Source organism: Macrosteles quadrilineatus, unplaced genomic scaffold (assembly GCF_028750875.1).
Source record: "Macrosteles quadrilineatus isolate MER2022 unplaced genomic scaffold, UCM_ALF_1.0 Scaffold_2__2_contigs__length_208266976, whole genome shotgun sequence".
Taxonomy (NCBI): domain Eukaryota; kingdom Metazoa; phylum Arthropoda; class Insecta; order Hemiptera; family Cicadellidae; genus Macrosteles; species Macrosteles quadrilineatus.
Window position 1 is genome coordinate 114,991,493 of NW_026542595.1, and position 24,870 is coordinate 115,016,362.

General features: G+C 36.5%; 1 protein-coding gene across 2 annotated transcripts; it reads right to left on the reverse strand.

Moving 5' to 3' along the window:
* Positions 1-4,595: 4,595 nt before the first annotated feature.
* LOC128985450 (E3 ubiquitin-protein ligase UBR2) lies at positions 4,596-24,684 on the reverse strand. 2 transcript variants are annotated; one of them, XM_054404938.1, is made up of 4 exons: positions 24,440-24,684; positions 10,709-15,904; positions 7,323-7,470; positions 4,596-6,365 (listed from the first exon to the last, which is right to left on the reverse strand). In XM_054404938.1, exons 2-4 carry the CDS (start codon positions 15,893-15,895, stop codon positions 6,211-6,213), a joined length of 5,490 nt encoding a protein of 1,829 aa, XP_054260913.1. In that variant the 5' UTR covers positions 15,896-15,904; positions 24,440-24,684; the 3' UTR covers positions 4,596-6,210. The 2 variants fall into 2 exon arrangements, with proteins under 2 accessions (XP_054260913.1, XP_054260912.1); XM_054404937.1 differs by having other exon boundaries at positions 7,323-7,473.
* Positions 24,685-24,870: the final 186 nt, after the last annotated feature.

Below are 24,870 nucleotides of genomic sequence, written 5' to 3' on the forward strand. Positions count from 1 at the left end.
GAACATACAAAAACACTTCAATATATTAAATTATTTGCTTTTTTATTTCTTCAAAATGGTCTAGAGAGAAATTATGGAATTTTGTGTTTCTAGGGTCAAAAATGGGAAAGATCCATTTTTACCACATAAACTCCCGTTCCCATAGTCCGATTATGCTGGTTAGCAAAATCGTTCGAATGAACGTAGGTTTACACATTTGTACCTAAAATCGGACCATTTTTGCTAAATAATGGGCGTATTAAAGTACTTAATTTTGGTTTTGAAATTGTGAGAGATACCGTACATAAGAGCACAAATTTTATCATCTGAGCTGAATCATGGGTTGTAAAATAAAAATTGGGTGTGCACAATCTTGCATCCCTTGATGAAAGAACAATTATTATTCATATCGTGGAAGGTTTTTTATTGCAGTGAAAAGGTTTGTTTCGTCAAAGAAACAAACAATTCAACTTTAACTATTTTTTTACAACTTTCTGTTGATTTGGCTGCGTTTATAAATGGTAAAATACCTCTATATGCCTTAACGCAGTTAGCACATTATATTAATTAAGCTCACGAATACTAGAAAGATTAGGGTAGAGGTAGACCATGGATGGCGTCGTCCTGTAATCCAGCTACTTGGAGGTAACAAATTGTGGATATTTACAGCCATAATCTCTGGATACGATACTCCCTGGTGTGGATTACCGTCTGCACTAGTTAGCACCACTATTCACAGTACTATCCTGATTAGACTAATTTGTTAATTACAAGGCAAACTAGTGGCTTGTAGGGGCAATAGCCCCTATATTATGGTAATTATTTTGTACAAATTATTAGTCTCATGGATTACCCTACCTTGAATTATCATTTAACATTTTTGTAAATTATGATATGTATAATAGTTATTACATACCTGCATAGTGCATTTTGATGTCTGCTCTATTTAAAATTAAAATTCCGTGTTTATAATATAAACTTTCTAATCATAATTTACAACTATGGAACATTTTCCAATAAACAATCTTTAAGACTATTAATTAAATCTATATAGATTTCTTTAAATATAGATAAATTATCTTAGAAAATCACATAGAGATAATGTCATCATCGAAATTGTAAACTGCTAATTCTACGACAAAATCTCTCTGAAACAATTTGTTTTTTGTAGTATCCATTTCGGTCGATTACTTGGTCTTTATATGGTTCTAGTACTATTTTAACATAATCTGGCCTCTTTACTTTTCTGAAAGCAACATATAGTTGACCATGGGTAATCCCTGGGTTTTTTAAAAATAAATGCCCACTTTTGTGAAGGTTCGTTCTTGCGCCAAAATTTTACCAAATCAAATCGTTCTTTGGTCCTACCATGTGTAATGCAATCTCATTTAAAAGTAGTAATTTATACACAGGAATAAATTCATGTTCATCCGATGCTCATTTATTCTTCTTCCATTAATATTGTGCCAAATCTGGTGCCTGTTGTTTTCATTTCGAGGAACAATAACTCTGCGTGGTAGTCTTTCGACATTATACATTACTGTGCAAAAAAACAATCCGTTGTAAAGTATTAAGCTTAAAAGTATCAAATTGTTTACAGTTCAAAAGATTTGATCTAATTTTCACTTTGTGTTGTTTACTGCTTCACAAACAATTTTACAATAACAAAATAATAACATATGCACATTCAGGTGTAGTTATAACTTTTTTTTCAATTTATATAATCACAGCTGTGTTTACACTAAATAAAAACACATAAAATTAGATTCCCATGCTATTTAAATGTGAATTATTTTATTCTGTTACACCCTTTTGGCACATAATTAAGAAAAATGAATAGTTTTCCCTCAAAATTCACGTCAAGACCTTTAAAATAAGACCCCTCCCATCCTTCTACGGCCATCCAGTCACTCACAATTTCTTTACAAAAATTTGACTTACGGAATTATATATATAGATGGTTCGGATTCCACTATAAACAGTAGGTCCCTTTGCCATTCGCTGTAAGCCCATTCAGCGTAACAGTCATTTCTAATTAATTACCTACCTATCTTTTTTTTTACAACTTTACTACTTCCTATTACGATCTACCTATCTCGCTATTTCAATTAAAAGTACCTATTTAATTTACTTTGTCTTAATAAAAGAAAAGTGGGCTAAAAAATAAATGATAGTAAAACAAACTAGATGAAAATAAGTAGGCAAGATGATGAAGAAGACCAGAAGTATTCGACTACAGGTTCCACAAAGCAAACACATTTAAATATCTGGAGTAACAATCACAAACAATAACAGAGAAGATGTTGAAACTCAAAACAGACTCACGGCAACAGAAAAATCATATTGGAGCTTAGTAAAACTATTCAAAAGTAAACTTCTATCAAAAACCACCAAAATAAGAATGTATAAAACCATAGTGCAACCTGTAGTGCTATACGGATCAGAGAATTGGTCTTTCACAAAAAAATCCCAAAAAGACTTATTACTTTTGAAAATAAAGTATTGAGAAGGATTTTTGGACCGATAAAAAACGGAGACTCGAGGAGAATAAGAAAAAACGGAATTGAGGGAATTATATAAGGAACCAGATATTGTGGGAGTGGTTAAGAGTAGAAGATTGAGGTGGCTGGGTCACATTCAACGCAGAGATGAGAGAGATATGATAAAACAAGTGATAAGAGGTACGCTGGAGGGAAAGAGACCATTGGGAAGGCCGAGGATGAGATGGATTGACGAGGTTACAAAGGACCTAAGGAGTATGGGAGCTGGCAGAGGGCAGAGGATCCTGGAGGCACATGGTTGACGAGGCCAAAGACCACCTTGGTTTTCAATGGCCACGAGTAAGAGTAAGTAAGTCAATTTGTCAAAGCCAAACTAAACTGATCAATAACGTGGTTGGTGGTCTATATCGATCGAGAGCTGCAAAACCATTTCGGTCCGTGGTACGAACGCTATTTTTCACCACACTATACCCTATTACCACTATTCACCACTATAATAATGCACACTGATAGTCAACACAACTACAGCTTTAAGGTTATGTGAAGAAATAATTTGAGGAATCAGCAAAAATCTATCTATCTATATATTAATAGGCAAGCATGTTTCTTTAAAACCTTTTTTCTCAGCTCGTGTGAATCGTAGGGAAAATCTACGCATACCGTTGGAAAGCTATTTTCCTGTAGGTGTGCAGAATCCCTTTATAAATTTAAATAGGCTCAAAGATAAGCACAAAAAATGAGTTTAAAAATTTGAAAAAATTAACATGGATCTTATGCGTTGCTATGCTGGTTACGAAATAACAACGAAATATAAACAGAAAATCAAAACAAATGGAGGAAACTCCAATCACATGTTTTATTTACAGTGTGGGGTGAAAATAGATAAGTGAGTACATTACATATTTTTGGTCGAGTTTCGACCACTGGACGACCTCTCGTCTATATATTAATAGGCAAGCATGTTTCTTTGAAACCTTTTTTCTCAGCTTGTGTGCATCGTGGGGTAAATCTACGCATACCGTTAGAAAGCTATTATCCTGTAGGTGTGCAGAATCCCTTTATAAATTTAAATAGGCTCAAAGATAAGCACAAAAAATGAGTTTAAAAATTTGAAAAAAATAACATGGATCTTATGCGTTGCCATGCTGGTGACGAAATAACAACAAAATATAAACAGAAAATCAAAACAAATGGAAGAAACTCCAATCACATGTTTTATTTACAGTGTGGGGTGAAAATAGAGAAGTGAGTACATTACATATTTTTGGTCGAGTTTCGACCACTGGACGACCTCTCGTAAAAATAAATTGTTGCTAGGCAACGGTGACAATAACACAATTCTATTGCAATGCTATGGATTTTGATTGTGTATTTAAAATGCATTCATGATTTAAGTAAGTAAGCGGACAGCTGATTTTGCGGCTCCGGCCTGTAAAAACCTGCTCGGTCCCCAAATTACGATGACAGCTGGCATGGCCAGCAAAACGTAACTTTCAGCCACCAATTAACGTATGTAATACAGCCAAAAACATCATAGTGTGGTGAAAAAGTACATTAAGTTACTTTTCCGTGTGTAGGAACGGCAAAGAGCAACATCACCTAACAACCTATCGTTTTGAAGTCGTTAGTAGTATGGAAAAGTACCTGTTTCTGTTTAGTATGATGTAAAATTCTTTACACAAAGATCATTGTATTTTTTCTTTATGATTTTTTTGGTTGGTATGATTACAATAAAAAGTCAATCCACTCAAGGTTGACTTATTTTCATTCACCATCGTGCACTGTACTTGTGATGTGGCAATGAATACAAAACTTATAAGAATCGCAATGCATTTGTTAAAAATTTGGTCTGGGAATATTCGAATGTCAGATAATCCTAGTGGCGGCCGCGTGGTAGACTATCGCGAGCACGCCGCCAAGTCAACTGACTGAGTGAGATAAAGAATCTGTTAAAGAGAGAGAGAGAGAGATAGAGTGGCGCGGCTGCTGAGTGAGGGATCGTAGCGGCAGCGCAAAGCTCATTTGAGCGGCAAAATTTCAGTCTGACCATTCTCCATAAGCATTTCGCTTCTTAAAGGGTTTGTATTCATTGTATGCAGTTAAAAAGACTCACCATATGTGCAAATAATTTTTATTTCCGGTTCTAAATTACAAACAACAACATAAACAAGACCTAAATTATATAGTAAAACTAAAATATCACACTTCATCAAAAATATATATATATAAAACACTAACATATTAGTTTTTTAAAACAATGTTTTCAGAGAGTATGAAGTTGTAAGTTACTGAAAAATGTTTCTCTTGTGCAGGTTAAATTGAACATGACATGGGAAACAGCTGAACTTGATGCAAAGTTAATACAGTATAAATAAAACTTATGTTAATAAATAAAACTTATCTGTAACTATCCTTCAAGTTAAATCAGCTGGTTGAATTGGTGGTGGGAGAAAAAAATATCAGCAAGATAAATTTGAACAGTTTCAGAAATATAACTCAGTGTTAAAATAATACCAAATAGGAACTAAACTAATCCTAATTTTTCAATCGTACAACTCAAGATGGGTGTGTAACAAACTGTTGTAAAAAATACTGAATTAATGTCTTTTTGTCAAATGCAAAGGACATAGTTATAAACAAGTTGTTAGTTATAGTTGAAAATATAATAAATGATTTGCCTAAAATATGCACTTTACATATTTAAATCCGTAACATGATTTCAATAATTGGATTAACATTTCAAACTATTTATTATTGTGGCTAGATGTGTTTTAAAGCGATCTAATAGCTGTTAAGGCTAAAACGTTTCATACAACTTTCAAGCTTTATAATATAAAATAGATTGTTTTGCATCATCAGAAAAGCATAAAAAACCTAACATTGTGATGTAAAAGTTGAAACTGAACGGTTCTTGTTATGATTTCCTAATTAAAATAACAAATATCAAACATTATATACAATCATTAGAAAAAGTAAGTCTGGAAAAAACAAATTGGATGCGGTCTTTAAATAAATGGAATAATTACAATCCATATCATGCAGTGTTTGTACTTAATTTTTAAGAGCCCTAATATTTACCATGTTTAAAAATAATGAGTCTTGAAAAAGCTTTGAAAAACAAATTGTTTTAAGTTTTCAGAAAAGGAACTAAAACCTACTAACTAGAAGGCAGATCAGTTATTTAACGGGGTGTTTAAACTTATGAAACATATATTTAACAACAATTTTCAATCCTTTAAGGGCTAAAACTATTCAATAACATTTCAATTGTTATTGTTAAAGCTGAAACGAATGGTTGTAAACTGTATTGGACCGAGAGCTTTTTAAGAACACTACTTTAACCTACGTAAGAATATTACTCTTGTTTTAAGGATAATAAAGGTTAAATAAGAAATCAATAGCTCGTTAGTTATAAAACTATGAATTCATTTAACAAGAGGAGTTTTAAAAACAATATTCACAGGAAACAAAGTCGTTAAACACGTCGACTGGTTTGATTCCACTCATAACATAAAATTTCAGCACAACACGCTTAAAATCTAACCCGGTGAAAATTAACGGTTTAAATCTTTGCAACAGACAGCCCAACATGAAAAACACTACAATTACAGATCTGGAAACCGAAAATATAAATTTTATCAACAAATAAAAAAATAAACTATTGATTTACGACCCAGTTAACAACAATGGGAACAGGTTTGACCGATAAATTAACGAGACCAGAAAGCGTTTAAAGATGCTGCCACTGCGTAGCCACCAGACTATTACTCGACTCGATGGCTCGAGCGATCTCTTCATGAATGCCGTGACTGAGCCACAGTAGCTGGAGTTTACGGTAACGCTCACGACACAAGCGGAGGGGGTTGCCTCGCCTCAGCCCTTGATCTGTAAATAATTAACAGTTTGAGAATAAACATGAATAAATGCAACAGACTCTCTAGAGTAACATATGTGTGAAAACTTAATATATTCTCCGACACATTTCTAGGTCTACAGTGTATTAATTTATACTCAGGTCGATCAGTCTGATCAGTGGTGAGTTCAGCCAAGACCTGCTAGGGGTACTTCATAAGTGTTGCACTGAATCCAGTCCAGTCTCAGTCAGGGATAGAAATTGAAAGACACAAATGGTAATCAACAAATTGCTCTCTATGTAAACCGGAAGGAACTAACCTAAAAATTGTCTTGGAGAATCAATAAACCAAAACTAACATCAAATCTCGGTTTTGGATTTTTACAAAAAACTAGTAAACCGACACCCAATTTTAAAAACATTTTATTTTCAACCTTTATGAAGTTCACTACATTTTTACTTACATGTGGCTAAAATCTGTCTAAATATAACGAAATGGAGACTAATATGCTCAATTCCAGGTTTTTTTAATAACAACTTGCATTTGCCTGTCCAAATAGACTAACTGCCCCTGCGTGGAATGTATCCAGCAAAGCAAGGGGTGGGCCGGTAGTACGAAGGTGAACTGTACTGATAAAATGTTTGTGGCATTGACCAGGATACGAACCCACGACATCGCTGCCTTGGATTCAAAATCCGTAAAGCTACTGACTGAGCCATCGACTCACCTAAAAAAGTTTTACTAGCAGTAAAGTTTTTAAAGAAAATATTTGTGCTATTAACATTACTGTAAAAAAACTTGTTCATAGTGCAGGTTGCATAAACTGTCCCCACGACCCTTATGAAGATACTGACGTGCATTTTACTTATTTCTGTACTTTTATGCTTTTTATAGATTAGTTTTTGTTTACTTAATGATTTGGATTTTGACTTTTTTACATTTTAATTTAGGCAACTAAGATTATACTAAGATGTAAATGTATAAATACCAGTCTCTCCGTAGTCGTCAAGATAAGGAGGGGTCATGAAGCACCCTCTGTTGGGACTGGCGAGAAGAAGAATCTCACACTCCCGCACGCGTAGGAACATGCACGCGCCTGCTCCACACTGGTGTGCGTGGAATGTGCACGCGCCAACCTGCTTGGAACGTAAGTGCGTTCAGTATTTGAAGAAAGAAAGAAAGAAAGAAAAAAGTGCTATATTCTTCACAACCTATTTACATCTTATGCGTTCAGTATTTGTTATGTTTATTAGCTAACGGAGAAATACAAAGTGGGTTTCACCATAAACTAACCAACACAAGTAGACTTCTCATCCTCTAGTTTATACACTGATGGCTAGTGTCAACTAAATTTGGTTTCTATTATTTTAGGGTTAATTTAATAATTTGTGTCTTACTGTTTGGTTATATAGCTAGGGGACGAGTTGATTAGATTGTTTTATTTGGTTAAACGAGGTTTTAAATTACTAAAATATTGGGAAACAAAATGTAAACTAAACATGACATCTACAGCACTGGACAAAACCAAAAATAAAATTGGCTTCAGCTGTTCCATAAGGATGAGAAATTTGATAAGGGAGTATGGTTTTTATCTATGGTGGTTTCACCTATTGCTCTTATCAATTATTTTTAAAAACTTTAAACATTTTTATGTATATTAAAAACATGATGCATTTTACGTGTAAAACAAAATTGGATAGTATAGATAATAGCAATGACTAATAGTAGCATATAATAATACACTTGAGTCCCGCTAATCCGAACACGGTTAATCCGAACGTCCGCTTAATCCGAACACGTTCCCGATATTAATTTTAATAAATTTGCACTATATAAAATACAATGGGAAAGGTAAAACATCTTGAAATAAAGTATAAACAGAGTAATCAATTAAGGAATACAATGGTTTGTTTATTACGTAAAGTTTAAATTTACAAATCGTAATAAAAAACAAATAAAACAAAGAATTATTTTGTAAGAAATATTGCACATACCGTACTGAAAAATTAACTTTGGTTAGGCCTACTTGTTATTGGACATGAAGTCCCGCATTGTCATTTGCTGCAGTTTAGTAAGTCTGTTTTTTGCCGCGTAGTTCCGCCATTTTCTCATGAACATCACATCTGCAGGCGTGGCAGTAGACTGTTGTTCTAAGTAGCGAAGGGCAAGGTCAAGCGCTGCAGCTGCCTCATTGTGTGTCACTTTCTCCTCTCCTCCCCCACCCCCTGGCTCGTCATCACTACCCTCCCCCTCGTCTCCCTGAACATGATCTTGCGTCACTGCTGCTACGATGTCATCGTCAGTCAGAGTCTCTGCACTAGTACCGTCTGCCGCCATCCATTCATCCACGTCCTCTTCCTCCGCGTTTTCACAACCGGGAATGTTTCGAATCATTGGTAATAAGTTAACTGGGTCATTTTCGGTAGGGGTTTCTTCAAAATCTAACGATTTCCACAACTTTTTCCACGATTTTCTTATCGCCCCAGTTGTCACATTTTCCCAAGATTCAGCTGCCCAATACACAACATCCTTTACGTTCGTTTGTTTAATTTTTTGAACCAAGGGAATTGTACCATCTTCAATTAGGGACTTTAAAAAGTGTTTGCGATACTTAAGCTTCAGAGCCTGCAAAACCCCCTGGTCCATTGGTTGCAATAATGGCGTCACATTTGGAGGTAAAAAGGCTGCCTTTATTTCGCCACATGTTAGTTCGTCGACATCTGGGTGGGACGGTGCATTATCTAGCAAAAGAATAGCACGTGGGGGAATGTCATTTTCTTGGCTAAACCGTTTAACAGATGGTACGAATTGGTCATGGAACCATTCTTTAAACAGTTTCCCGTCCATCCAGCCTCTCTTCTGGTTCCTGTAATACACTGGAAGTGACTTCATGTTTACATGCTTGAAGGCTCGAGGCTTAGCAGCTTTGCCTATCATCATAAGAGGAAGCTTATGGTTACCAGCAGCATTGGAACAAGCCATAATGGTTACTCGGTCCTTACTCATTTTAAAACCAGGAGCACGACTTTCTGATTTAGAGGCCAAGCTTTTAGTTGGCAGTGCTCTAAAATTTAGGCCGGTTTCGTCAGCGTTATATATCTGTTGGGGTGAATAATTTCCTTCGCTTATTAAATTGTCAAATGAAGCAAGGTATTCCTGCGCTGCAGCCTGATCTGAGGAAAGTTGTTCACCGGTGACAGTTAGCTGCCGAATACCATGACGTTTTTTCCACCGGTCAAACCAACCGGTGCTGGCTGTGAAGGAACTGTCGCCATTTAACAGATTGTTCAACTGAATTGCCTTTTCTTGAACGATAGGTCCACTTAAAGGGGTTCCCCTTTCCCTTTCTTGCGAGAACCACAGAAAAAGCGCTTCGTCAACTTTATCATACTGCGACTGTCGCGCCGTTTGCCGATTTTCAAGGGTTACCTCTGAAGACGTTGTGCAATATTGTTGAAGTTTCGCACGGTTTTTTTTTCCAGTCGCAAATTGTAGCTTTGCCAACGTTCAGCTCTTTCGCTAGTTTAGTCACACTTTCACCATTATCCAAACGTTTTAAAGTTTCCAGCTTATCTTTAAGAGTCAAAGTGTTATGTTTACGTTTGTTAGACATTGCACTTATCACACTAAAAACCCGTACACACGCAAATCCACAGGTGACTGACCGCACTACGTAAACAAAAGCAGACTAGATCAAGGTGTTGTTGTGTTGCGATTCTGACAATTAAGCTAGGTGTATTGGTGAGGGGAGGGGGGCAGAACGGGGCAGACGTGTAGGCTACTGTGTACAGTCTCGGTAAGCAGTGCGTGCAGACGTACAGTCCGCACGCATTATCGTCACATCATACACGTCTGCCCACCCGTTCATATCGCTCTACGCTAGTTGATTGTTGACACGCTAGATATTGCACAACTGATGCGCTTATTTAAGTTTAACTGTTGTTTTTTTAATTTTGTTGTAGTAAATGGACTATTAAAATTGGTTTTTGTGTATTGCTCGTTCATATTACGACACTACGACCCCTTAAAATTGCTTCCATCTTGATTATCTACGTTATTTCGGCTAATCCGAACAATCAGCTAATCCGAACGGGGTTCGGTCCCAATTAGTTCGGATTAGCCGGACTGCACTGTATATTAATTATTATAAGGTAAAAGGTAAGGTGTTAATTTTCAAATAAGTTAAACTAATTTCACTTGTGGTAAAATTTTATTCGATTAACGTGATACGTTTTTTTAGCAATCAGTTAAAAAATCCTAATACAGAATAATATGGCTGTTTGGTGGTTTCTTTATCCAGTAAAACCCATTTGTAAGCAAATTCCGTCTATTTTAAAGTACAGACACTTTTAAAAAAATAAGAATTTCACTCACCAGTATTTTGTTGAGCTCCGTTTGACAGCAGTAGCTCTGAGAACACAGCATTTCTCCGCACACTAGACACATCGTAGGGTTGCGGGAGTCCTCTCGGTCGCTGTTCGGACAGGTGAAGAGGCTGACGGTGTTGATAAGCTCGCTGTAGTCGTCGGGCAGACTGACCAATCTGTTGACCACGAGAGGGTCTCTGTAAGACAGAGGCGACTGGCTCAAGTACACCTTCACTCTGTCATGACTCGCCCACTTCTTGATCAAAGTCATCACGTTGGTAGGAGACAGCAGTTCCTTGCACGTCGGAGAAAGACCGAGGTAATTACACATATTTACAAAAGTATCGCCTCCGACTTCCGTTAATGCAGGAGATGCTGGGACTCCAGTAAGATAGTGGTAGAACAGAACGCAACACCGGAGAAACGGAATAGAGTTTTCTTGAACTATCGACCAAACGGTTGAGGTGCTCACGTCGATGTTACCCCTCAAAGTAGTGATGACTTCGCGAAGACATTCTGTTTCGGAATCTTCAACATCTTCATCCATGGGTATTCCGGCTCGTTGGAGATCGCAAGTGAGAATTATCTGAGCCATATTAGAGATGAACATCAGATGTAATGTGTGAAGCTCTAGTGTGGTTCCCATTGGAATCGGAATCGGCTGTTCGGTGTAGAACAGGCTAGGAATGGAAATGGTTAGAGGCACTAAGACGCCAAAACTGTCCCAATCGAGGAGTGATGGTCCATCAGGTGGATTTTCTAGCACTAACGATAGCAGTCGGAAAGCGTGACCGTTAATAACCTGTTCTTGCTTCCAAGTAGAACCTAAAACACCAGCGATTCTTACCAAACCTTCCAAACAGTCTTGTTGCCTACAGGATAAATCGCCTAAGACGGGTTTTCCTATGTCTCTAGTTAACCATTCTAGTGAGTGAATTGTGTAGGCACAAGATTTCCAAGCCATTAGTGGTACTCTTTGGTCGTCCTGATTTGGATGAGCTCCTAAACCTTTAGTGAATGTGGCTTGGGAGAACAGCAAAATCATATCTAAAATATCGGGAGCGAGCTGAGTGTGAGGCTTCACTTGAGCGGTGTTGGATTCACCTGACGGTTCGCAGTTCTGGTCTGCTCTCGAATACAACAGCAACTGCATTACAACATCACTTTCGGCGATGCTTATCTCCCTCGTTGTAGGAATTGGCTCATTTTCATATTCCAACTCTTCATCAGAGGTTGATAAGTCTATAGATATGCTTGTTTCGTCTTCTGCTGAAGCCGGATCTACTGATGGTGAAGGTGTTGCCACTGCTACAAGAGAATTTGAAGGAGTATCGTCAGAACTCGATGGCATATCCACTTTCACATGGGTCTTTGTACTGACTGGATTTTCTGTTTTAGTGTTGGCCTGTTGAGCCAAAGCTTTGTTCTTCTGTATTCTCTTTTTGTGCTGCAACGCAATCATGATACTACTTAACCACTCGTCAAGATTAAGATTATCGATATTTTGGCTACCTTGTTGGAAACTGCCTAGAGCAGGAATCAGTGGTAAAACTGTGTTGTTAAGACACTCACAAAGGGGGCAAAGAAACTCATTTTTCTCTACATCGAAACTCGCAGGTTGTCTGAGTCTGTAGGGACGTCGGTTTTCTTTCGCAAGGACATTGTCAAAATACCTTTGCCAGCATGTACTGTGCATGACGTGACCACAAGTGCTAGTGTGAGGTGCGGGGCCGAGTCTATATGGTAAAAAGAGAGGGTCCTGTTCTTCGTATTCTTCATCATTTCTAGAGCGGGAGAGGACAGTGGACTTTTGGACAAACGCTGCGTACACCAGTGCTGGGCCTTCTGCTGTTACGGCTTGATCTTCCTGACAAAGTATGCAAGTGTATGTCTTTTTCTGACAAAACCTTGACGTTTGGTTAGGACCAAGGCAGATTGGGATTTCGTCAACGCTTTCCGTTAAATCCATAGTTGAACCAGTGATTTCTTCCGTGTCAGGATATTTGACAGTGGACTGAAAGAGTTTAGCATTTTCCTTCATGAAACTTTTTTGCATCGCTGTCATTTGGGCCATAATTTTTGCCCTTTTCTCGGCAGCTTTTGCTGCTCTCAGGCTCTTTTCTTCCTTGGCTGCTTCATCCTCTTGACTCCCTGAAGGTTGGGGAAGTGCCTCGACCTGAGGGGCTTGGGGGCCTAACCGACGGGCTGCAGACACATTTCTGAATTTTGTTACAGTCCAAGTCAACAAGTCCTTGTGGACTTCAATCCTAGGGCTTTTAGATAGCATTTGCATTAAAGATTCCAGATCCCACTTTTCAGCCCTTTCAGTGAACATGAGAAATTGGCAGTTTTGTCTCTCAACTTCGTGAAGAGCGTACCCAATAAGATGTAACACTTTGTTCAACTGAGCTTCAGAAAAACTTCTTGCTCTCAAGTTGATGCTTCTGTCCAGCACAATACGCATAATGTGAAGCATAACATCGCACTGCAACAAGTTGGCCAAAACACTAAACGACTCTGCCAGCGGAGGAAGAGGCGGTGGAGGGCAACATTCTAAATCACCAGCTGTTTTCCTTCTCTTACGCTGTTCTTCCTCAGATTTGGACAGTTCTTCTCGGGTGTAGTGATAAAAGAAAACATTGTACTGGTCATAGTACTCAGGTTTCAGTTCGTACACACCTTTTCCGGACGCTTGGGTAGGTTTCTTGAATACAGCAACATCATTGATGACTTTTTCCATACCTGTCTCATGGTTGACATCATCCGGCAGAGTTTTATTCAGTTCCGAATGAGACATTGGTTTGATGCAAAGCTGTTGTACTATTTCTTTCTTGATGCAGTCATCATGAGTCACTTGTCCTACGCCTGGATTGTACCTTTCCCCTACTAAGGTGATAAGTAGCCCGAGGAATTCCTCAACCAGACTTATCGTTTGACGTATACTATCCTCTTCAGGGTTTTTCAACGTATTTGTTTCAAACAACGGATTAGCCCAATTGATAAGGTTGTACTTATTCAACAGATGAATCAAGAACTCGTTACTTTCTATTAGTGATGCACCGATCTGGAGAAGAACAACATCTTTGTCTAGCATCTCTCCTCGACATTTGACATTGTGATAGAAGTAGAGTTGATTTAACAACGAGTAACCGTTCCTGCGCCACATTCCAGCGTGGACTTGAGATATCATGACTTGTGTCCTCAAAACAGGCTCAATGATCTGCTCTGGCGTTTGCTTGGTTGGAATTTGGAATTCGGGAGAATCAAAATGCAACCCGAATTTTTCAAGATGAAGGTGAAGTCCAGCGAGGAACCTCGAGAGTGGTAGGTGTATCGAGACGGGCTGAGACGAAACATCATATTGGAGGCAGGAAGCACTGTGATCAGCTAGTTCACGCACCTCTCCAACACTGGAAGGATTGAAACTGGGATTTTCGTAAAGCTTCTTGAGAGTCGCACGATACGCTTTGATCAGAACAACCCTGTCCGATCCACACCACTTTAGAATCAAGGTTATCACAGGGGCGAGCTTGATGTGCAAATTGAAAGCTGACTCCCACTCTGGCTCATACTCCATGTGCTGTCCGACCTGTCTAGTAACTGCATCCATTCCTTGCATGATGTTCAGCAGGTTCAGTAGAAGTGTTACACCTTGGAGAATTCCTTTCCTCAGTTCATCTGTCCACACATCTGGGATCACCCCTAATAAGTACCTCAAGTCATAAAGTACGTATTGAGCTCTCTTGAAAGCACTGTTAGAGACGTTTCTCTCAAACTCCAACTTCCCAGACTTGTTGGTTTTCCGGGAACACTCTGAAATAAAGGTGTTAAACAAAGTCAACAAGACATCTTCGTGAGCTATTAGATAATGAGCAAGCGTCGGAACAGTGAAAATTTGAACTGCTAACGAGGCTACAGAAAACGAGTGATCGTGGTCGTCCCGAATAAAATCTTTCATCACTGCACCGTAGTTTTTTGTAAAAACTTTTGCAAATGCCTTTTTACTCTCGTATTCCATGAGCATTCCTGAGATAAAAAGTCTGTGCCAATGGAGACGGGCTGACTTCCACAGATTGGAATCCCGCAAAAGAATTCCTTCTACTATCGAGGTGTCTGGTGATTTGATCTGCAATGCGACTTCACTAAATACGACTCTGAAACCTTCGCAGTTGCTGAGGATTTGTTGTAGCCACGTGAGGAGGCGCATCGCATACAACTGATGAGCTACGACATGCGCATGTACAACTAGAACCTTGAGCGGTCTGTTACCATGTCTTGAAGTGAACCTCTCAATCTCTTGCTTTAGGTCAGAACAACATTGGAACGTAGAGCATTTCACAACAGCCCTTCCTTCTCTGTCTATGTTTGTAACAAACTCAATCGCATCCCTCTGCGAACACTTGATAACTCTCGCCAAGGTGTTGATGACTTGTTCGAAAGTGTGAGTTTCATCATTGTACAACACCGTACAGAATGTATCTGGAGACTGCAAAAAGTTTAGAGAATCTTCTTCAGATTGTTTAAGAAGTAAGTCCGCAGGTAATCCTGGTGAAAATTCCAGTGTGAGGAGTTGGTAAGCGTAGCGCAGAACTGCACTAAAAGTGATACGCGCTCTCTCCGCAATGTCTTCCGGCAGTACACTCCCGTATGACTGCCTCTTTTGAAGACCTTGAGCATGAATGTCACAGTAAGGATCGTTCTTCCAGGCTTCGACGTCTCCACAATCGCAGCATCCTCCTCCGCTGGAAGTTCCCATTTTGTACTTGTGGTTCTTGTGAACCGACTTCTTGAAGCAGTCCACACACAAGACACAGGTTGCGTCCATTCCACACTCCCTGCAATAGTAAGTAGGCTCTCCCATTTTGAAAACTCGTCCGCATATCGACGGAGGATTGTCCAACTGGCTGAGGCTTTTTAACACGGTTTGAGGGTCCCCGTTGCAGATAAACTCTTCGAGGGTGTCTATAAGAATCTGTTGGGCTTTCTCATTGTCAAAATTCCAGTCTAGACAGTTGTTGCTCGGTTCTGGACTGAAGATTCGCGGCACCCAGACTCTCCAGTGGTCCTTGAAGTGGTTACAAGACAAGATGCCTTTGGTGAACTTGTCCATCCACACTTGTACGCAAGGCTTGGAGGAGTCTGGAAACACGGGAAGCTGAGGCTCGACTTCCATGGTGCAGTCGATCTCACTCATCTCGGAGGCCTGAAACATAAACATTCTAATACAGTCACAGCTAGGATATAATTTTAAAAAAACCCACAGATGATAGCTGTAAAAAACTGAAAAAAGCTTGTTTGGACTAAGAACCAAGGTAAAAACACTTGTTTAAGGCTCAGACCCATACTTGTTTAGGCTATGGCCTCAGGTAAAAAACTTGTTTAGGCTGAGACTCAAGGTAAAAAACTTGTTTAGGCTAAGACCCAACCAAGGTCAACTACTTGTTTAGGCTAATACCCAAGCTAAAAAAATTGTTTAGGCTAAGATCCAAGGTAAAATACTTGTTTAGGCTATGACTCAAGGTAAAAAAAAACTTTTTTAGGCTAAGACTCAGTAATGATCATAGTACATTAAAATCAATAGCTTAGTTAAAAGATGTTTAGAGTACCGGTACCTAATTCAAATCATTACACTACAAAAATTGGTGAGTTAGTCATTAACAGTTACTAATTAGAAGCATTAGTTTATGGTTACTATAAAAATCATTAAACGCGAAGAACTTTCAAAATTAATATAGAGTATCAATTTTGGTCCCAACAAGTGTATTCAAATTATCAAACATATTTTTTTGACTATGCTTTTGACATTTTGAAAATAGGTTTTTATCTCTATGTAGCAGAATTGTAAATTGAGAGCTTTGAAACATTTTTGCAACAAAGACTATTTTTTCCACACTAAGGAGTAATTTTTTGCTAAGCCATGAAATTATACAAATAAAAATAATCTTTCTTTCAAAAGCAATAAAAAAACACATCTTAGTCTACCAAAAACAGTTAAACAATTAAAAAAAAAATAACATGATAGTACATTGATGGGTAGAAAACTTAAGCAATACTTAGACAAGCAAAATTACTTAATATTTTGAATTACTTAACAATACATCTACAAACATAAAAACCTTTTTCTTATCAAGTAAAAAAAAACTGTCAGAATTTTGAATTTGCTAAGTAAAGTTTTGTGGAAAGATTAAAAGTCACTCTCGAGTAAATGTAGGTTATCCTACAAATTTAGAGGAGACGCTGATTTTAGCTGGAAGGGAAGTGTATAAATATATATCACAAAAAGTCATTAAAGACCCTTGACACCAAATTTATAGATCTGTCCGTGCAGTGGACGGAGTGTTTACAAGTCGTGGTCGTGTTGCCAGGAAGCTAGGCTAATATTATTTTTCTTGGGCGCAATCCAATGTTAAGCTTAGTGTCATTCTATAAATACAATGTATGCCAATTGATTATCATAAATGAAGATTGAGGAAAATACTTAATGACAAAATTATTTTTATAAAATTTTCTTTTTGTTGCAAGGGATTAAAATTATCCCTACTTATACCTACTGAACAATTTCTTTTTTTAATAGTGTCGTATATATTTTGCCAACTAAAGCAGTATTTTTAAGTTAACTAAAATTGTCTATGTACTGGTTATACAATGTATTTTTTTTACCTGGTTTATTAGCCTACAATGTACTTAATGACTATAAATTATTTGAATTTACAACTTTGTTTATACCATAGATAAAACATACTCCCTTAGTAGATTTCTCATCCTTATGGAACAGCTGAAGACAATTTTATTGTTAGTTCATGTACGGTTTATGTAGAGGTCGTGTTTTGTTTACAATTTGTTTCCCGTTATTACAGCCATTTAAAACCTCGTTTAACCAAATAATACGATCTAATCATTAACAATAACTTGTCCCCTAGTTATATAACCAAACAGTTAAGCACAAATCAAGAAATTAACCCTAAAATAATGGAAACAAAGTTTCATCGACACTAGCGCCTTTGTGTCACTTACATGAACTAGACACGAAAAACGTGCTTCAAAATTTACAATGGGATGAGAAGTCTACTTGTGTTGGTTAGTCTATGTTTATACCCATCAATGAGAATTGAAATAATTAGATAGGGTATTAATAAAACGTGTTTTAAAATTACAAAATAATAATAAGAATATTGGCGTTAAAACAGTCAAAGCTCATGGAAAAAGACTACTTTAAAACCAAAATATTTTAAGAACCAAGTATCTACATTAATGTAAGAGGTTTTATGTAAAAAAATAAATACATGTGATACAGTAAGCTCTCATTAATCCAGAATAATCAGAATGGATAAATGAAAGTCTTGATTAAATTAAAAATTTAACGATGAAAGACAGTAATATTCTGTGGTCGTTGGGGTACACCTTGAATATAATGTGACACTCTTTACAAGATAAAAGCATGATAGTGTATTCTGGATTTTAGTATACATAAATAAATAAGTGTAAACTTTGCGACAAACATTTTTATTTACAATGGCACATCTTTGCTGTACGACATTTTAACGACTGCTGCCAAATTGCCGGATTAAGCCAAGCCTGTTTGAATGGAGTTCAGATTGATCACAATCTTCGTCAACTTGGGAAAAAAGTTTCTTTCATATGGGAGTGTTTAAAATCTATAAAGAATTGCCAAGTCATGAAAAGTGCAACACTAAATGAAGTTCAAAACATTAGCCTAAGTGCTTTGTGATTAAAAAGGGCAAATAAAATTAATAATATAATAGGTATGAAAAATCCATATTACATTTTTTTTTTCAAAACAAGCTAATTTCTCAATTTTTTCAAAAATATTTCTTTTAAGCGGACATTTTATTATTAGTACTGAAATTAGGCCGAGCAATATATTTTAAAACAGTTGCGTCATAACTTCTATTATCTTAACGCACACAACCTTATCAGACTATTACGTCTACTTAGTCAGCAGTTGCGTAGCTTTGATTCACAAAGATATGAATGTGGCAACAAAATTGCAACGTGCTCAAAATTACAACCGACTTTGTCGAGCCGATGTCACAGCTTATTATTTACATTCTTATCAATAAATACAATACAATATTGGATCAATGTGTACGATTTATAGCTTTTGGCTAGAAGTAGGCATCTAATTTCAATTTAGCTAGTTTTTGAATAAAAATGAATGGGGATTATTTATATCACAGACAGTGGCTAGTGTAAATTACTGATTTTAACAACTTTTTGATCAAGCGAAACCAAGGCCGTAGCCAGGAAAAATTTTCGGGGGGGGGGGGGGGGGGTCTGGTTAGTGAGGGTTGTTCAAGGGGGTAATAAGTTGTTCACCCCCAAAAACATTTTAAAACATAATTTATATTATGGCCATATCCTCCCAAAAGTAGTTCTTGTCTTGGTGACTTTCTAAATCCAGGTTTAAAACGTCTAGAACTGTGTCCAAAAACCTCATATTTCACCTTTTATTTGTCATTAACAAGTAGACATTTTAAAAACTAAACTGTAACCATTGTATTCATAAATTTCAAAACATACTGTAGGATAAAACATTGATTTTTACAACTAAATTTTAAGATTTTAGGGGGGGGTTTGGTCCCTTAACCCCCCCTCCCTGGCTACGGCCTTGTATTGACAACATGACAAGCATCTTTAAAGTTGGCCTGCATTTAAGTATCAAAGTATGGAAAACTAAGAGAAAATATTATTTTAATACTAGCAAACTCTGAGTGCCTCAACACCATTGTCTGAAGATGTTAGTAGACCCTAGTACACCAAGCAAATCAATTACCTATATGCTACCTATTCTCCAATCAATCTGAAAATTCAAAATTATCTCACGAACAATTTAATTTTTTGGCATAAAAAAGTTGATTAACACACTTGCTCTGACTCATCTACTCTCTGTTTTAATTATTATGTACTCGCATATAACTACAAAGAAAATGAAAAACTAAAGAAAACCATTGTTTAGTTTTTAAGAAAACTGTTATAAATAAATGGTATCAGCAATATTTGACTCATACTTTCTCCCATAAGCTTGTCAACTACCTTTATCATGGGTAAGCGGTGGGAGTAACTATGATATTTTATAGGAAAAAATCTAAAAAGTTGCAGCAGTTGTTACAGCAATGGGCGGCAGTTAGGGGGGTTGCACTATTTTGTTTAGAATTTTAAGGACCATAACTCATTGTTTGAACAAAACCGGCTTTATATAAAATCCAATTTTTTTTTAAATTTTATGGGGGTTTTTTATGAGAAAATAACAAAGTTACAATAACTTTGAAACCGTAATTTTAATAGAATATGGATTTGTACCATTTTGTTAAAAATGTTTAAGGACAAAAAATTTTTTTATGAATATTGTTCGGGCCATTTTCAAGAAAATCCTTTTTTACCATTATTTAATGGGTTTTTATGGGAAAATCACCATTAAAAATCTAATTTAACAAAATCCAAAAAACGCCTGGAGATACTATGGATTAGTACCTACATAGGCTACCAAATTTCATGAAAATCAGACAACAGGTGTGGTCTGAAGCTCTGTAGGACATCTACACACACACACACACACACACACACATACACACAAACAAGCAGACCGGTAAAACTAGGAAACATTACACCAAACCTATTTAAACTGAACAAAACAAATAGGTGTAAGGAGGTCAATGCTAGAAAATAGCAACAAGCTGTTTATGTGTTTCACATGTGTGGGCGTTCATAAAATAGCAACATAATGAAAAGAAAATGCAATAGAATTTGGAGTTTGGACGTGGTCCAACTAAGTTACGGTACCCTGAATACAAGTCTGTGCTCTCTCTCTATCTCTATTTAGATTTTAGTTGCAAAAAGCAGAGATGAAAATCAAGATTCAAGTATAGCGTAAGAGGAATAGTTATTCAATAAAGGAATTTGTAACACGATTTTGGTGATAGATTTTAAATTAAAACCCTTCAATTGCAAGTTTTATTTTTCAAACAGGTTTAGGTTAAGCTTATTTTACGGGTCCCCCTAGAATTTTATCCCCCTGGAATTTTACCTCCTGGGCAAAGCTGACGTCACTATAGCGTAGTAACCTGAGCGCTCTAAAGTTTGTAAGCGGGTGGAATTTTACCCCCGTGGGTTTGGAAGTCTAATTAAAATAAACAGAGCGTGATAAATTAGATTAGCGATAAAACCTCGAATTTTACCCCAGGCTGTCCATATAACTAGGGTTTAGGCAACTGTAGATGTACGGCGTAGAATTTTACCCCCTGTGCAGATATAGAAATTAGTGAGATTAATAAATTTTCTGATTTCAGTTTTGATTGAGTAGTAAACATTTTATTATTAAGTAGCTTTTCTTAATTAATTTGTAATCTCAACTAAGTAAACAGGTTTAGCTAACAACTGAATTTTGAATGATAATTGGGTGTGATTTATTATACGACTGTAGAATGAAGTAGAATAAAGATAATTTCAATTGAATTCAATAGAAAAACAATTTATTTCCAATAAAATTAATTATTCTTACCAATTTCTATAAATGGCCAGGGGGTAAAAAATTCTGGCCCATATATTCTAGGTTTTATAATTTGATGTTCTGAGTGAAAATATACGTCTAACTGCACCTTTAATTTATTGAACTGATGTTGTGCAACTCAAAAGTTCGCAGCCGGAATTTTACCCCCTGGTTTGTGACGTCAGTTTTGCTCAGGGGGTAAAATTCCAGGGGGATAAAATTCTGCTACCCCTATTTTACATACTAGGCATAAAATTTTTGTTTTCTTTAATGGGCAAACATTCATAAGAGAATTAACTTCTATAGAAAATATGCTATTAAGTAAAAACCACAAAGAACAAAAAACCCTAAGTTACAATGAAGAAGTCATTTCATAGCAAATTTCCCATATAGGGAATACGCTAGCCGTAGGTCTCATGGTAAGAAGACCTGTACTCGAGACCGATTTACTTTTTAGTTTTGATGTTCCCAAAGACCAAAAACACCATCCGTTCAAGTTCATACATTAAGCCTATTTAAAAACCATACCGATACAGTAAAAAAGTCATTTTATATTACCCTATTTAACTCGTCACATTAATCTTTCAAATCAGATTTAATTTAGGCTAATTTCTACAATAATAAACTTACCGGATAAATATTACAATGAGAAATAGTGTCAGACCAGTAAGCTAGCCTATATATTTTTGACGGAAACTGAACCGCAGCCAAAATAATATATCATGGACTAATCGGATGAAGAAAATGTTAATTGGCAATTGAAACAGATCATCTTTTTTAACCTCTAATGTAGGCCTACAATAGTCAAAGATAAACTGATAACTACAAAAAAATATATAAATATTTTATATATTTTTAGTTAAGATATTTAAAAGGCTAAGCTAAATGTGAGTCCAAACTAGCAAAAGAAACACTTAAGACTTTACATGTTACCGTCACTGACAGCCTTAACAGCTAAAGGATGTGAGGGTTCCTTCCGACCCTAAAATCCTGGTGTAAAATTTAGGCCTAGTGTTTCTTGTGCCAGTTACGACTCTTTCCCATTCAGTTAAGCCTTCTTTCCTCAATGAAAAATCCTAAAAACCTAGGCCCTTTTGCTTCATGTAACATCTTTAACAAAAAAATACTACCTAAACTTAACTAAAATATAAGTACGGCACAAATAAATAAAATAAATACATAAAAATAAAAATAAGTAGGCCTACCGGTACTTAGTAAGTAGGCTACTTATCATTTTTTGAAAGATACAAACCCGATATGTAAGCCAAAGCCACACGGTTATAAATCTCACTTGGTTTTGGATTTGCTTACAAACGTGATCGGAAATGGTAACAAACGTAATCGGAAATGGTTAGGGCCCACACAGTATTCGTAAACAACATTTATGTAAACATATCAGTGACAGCTAGAAAAAGGAATCTTTATAAAACAGCTGTTCGTAATTTCATATACGACCTCTTAACAGATTATTAGTAGGCCTATTTCATAAATGACGTATGAAGTAAACAGTGGAGAAAATATTGATCGTCAGTTATTTTATTTCCAAAATAGTAATGCCATATTTTAATGGCTAAGGACACTCTTGCCAATCCCGTGAATACAATTAAACCATTAAAATCATAATCGGTACTCTAGTTTTCTTTAGAGTAGGCTGCGTAAAATGCCTTCTGGGCCGTGACAGACGGACATAAATTGAGAAAAAACATGTATAAAACGTAAAAATAACCCAAAATATGTATAATTCTGAGCAATGTAGGCCTACAGACAAAACTAAGTTATTATTTTATTTATATAGATTAACTGGGTTTGCATTTTTATCTAAAAAAATGTATAAAACTTCTTTTAGTTTTACAAATAGTGCTGGGCGGGGGAATAATGTTTCTCATTTGTTGTGTACCTCATTTATGGCGGGGGGGCCTTTGCTTAATTGGGGGGATGCGTCATGAGTCTAGGGAGGGATGGGCACCCCTGGTTATCAAACCTTTTTTCAACTAGCCTAACCTTTGTTAGATTAACCCTCAGGTAATAGCATCATTAATTGATTGCCCGATGTCAAATGGTATCTGGGTCCAGTTAAGTTACAATCGCGCTTGGAATCAAAAGGGCGACCTTCAGATTTGGAGACAAGCACTGCTAAGTTACCATTCCCCTAACTTACCTAGACAATTTTGTACTGCACACAGCCTATGCTGTGGTTATTTTGGTGTATGGTAACTTATCACCAGCCCTATACATCTGTTTTTTTTTCTGGCTGGATGATTAAGAGTTGGTCAATATGTTACACAGAAAACATTCCAAAACATAAGTTAGGAAGGCATATTCACGAAATTTCAGTATTTACTTAACATCAAATGGAGAGAGCTCTTATGAATAACAACCCATCTTTAATATAGGTTTAAATTACCTGTTTTCTGTCAAAACGATCAGTTTAGTAGTATGATGACTACAGCTGTTTCGTGCTTAAAAAATAGCACATCTTCAGGTCCAGAATGTCTTGCTAATCCCTCATGTAGAGTTCGTCAAAAATATAAACAAATAAATAAATGGGACACACATACGGATACGACACACACGAAAATACATTTAATAAACTGGTCGACCAGACGCTACTAATCATGAGGGATTAGCAAGACATTCTGGACCTGAAGATGTGCTATTTTTTAAGCACGAAACAGCTGTAGTCATCATACTACTAAACTGATCGTTTTGACAGAAAACAGGTAATTTAAACCTATATTAGTTTATTCAGACGATCTAGAGGCCATTCCATCATGAAACCCATCTTTATCCAAGTTCCTACTTTGTAATTTTCAAAGGCTAACTATCATTATACAAGGCATTTCAGAATATAAATCCAATAGCCTATATTGCCAGGGATTAAAATAATAACAGTAGGCATAGGCCTATTGATTACATATCATATTGATATAAGTTAAATTTTACACAAAATTGTTGACATAGCAATCATAGCCTACTTAATATACACATAGCTTATTAAACTGAAATTTGGTTATAAGATAATTGATTCATCTGCCAGCAGATTTTATTTAATTCTTAACAAAGGAAACCCAAGTAGCATGTTTTGGACAAGCATATTACCGTACCATGAGTTGGTACAATCAACCACCCTGACCCTACTTAAATCAGTCAGAAACATTAAAGAAACTATTATGAAAATCTAGGTACTAATATTTTCTAGAATAACATGTTGTAAAATAAGTAAAAACTTACTTAGATCTGTCCTTGGTGAAATCTGAACACTTCCTGTATGTTAGCCTTTCTCCTAACGTCAAACGCCAACTACATGGGTGAAAACTTGGTATTTCTTGCGTTTAAAAACTCATTTTGATGTACTAAATAACCAAGAATTTAGAATTCTAAAATGAGATTTAGAAAACTACTAACAATAATCTTGAAATAAAGCATTCAGCTACACCAATACGGACATAACGTAATAGAGCAAAACGTACAACCAAAACCAGAACTATAGCAATAATCCCCTCCCCTTCTTGTCTCTTGTTTGGATAAAACGACAGATACAGCTGCAGACAGGGTCAGCTCCAGCTGATTCCTCAATGCCATAGAAGTATTATTGGTTTCGTGTCCATAACGAATATACACATGTAACCACCTATAGTATTTCTGTATGTCCGATGAAATTA

Bases quoted from the DNA above. Each gene is read 5' to 3' on its own strand.
- LOC128985450 (XM_054404937.1), bottom strand. From the start codon at position 15,895: ATGAGTGAGATCGACTGCACCATGGAAGTCGAGCCTCAGCTTCCCGTG. The intron at 7,474-10,708 runs GTGAGTGAAATT...TTACGTTCCAAG, and splicing joins CGGAGCTCAACAAAATACTG to CAGGTTGGCGCGTGCACATT. The intron at 6,366-7,322 runs GTATTTATACAT...AATTATTTACAG, and splicing joins TGACGACTACGGAGAGACTG to ATCAAGGGCTGAGGCGAGGC.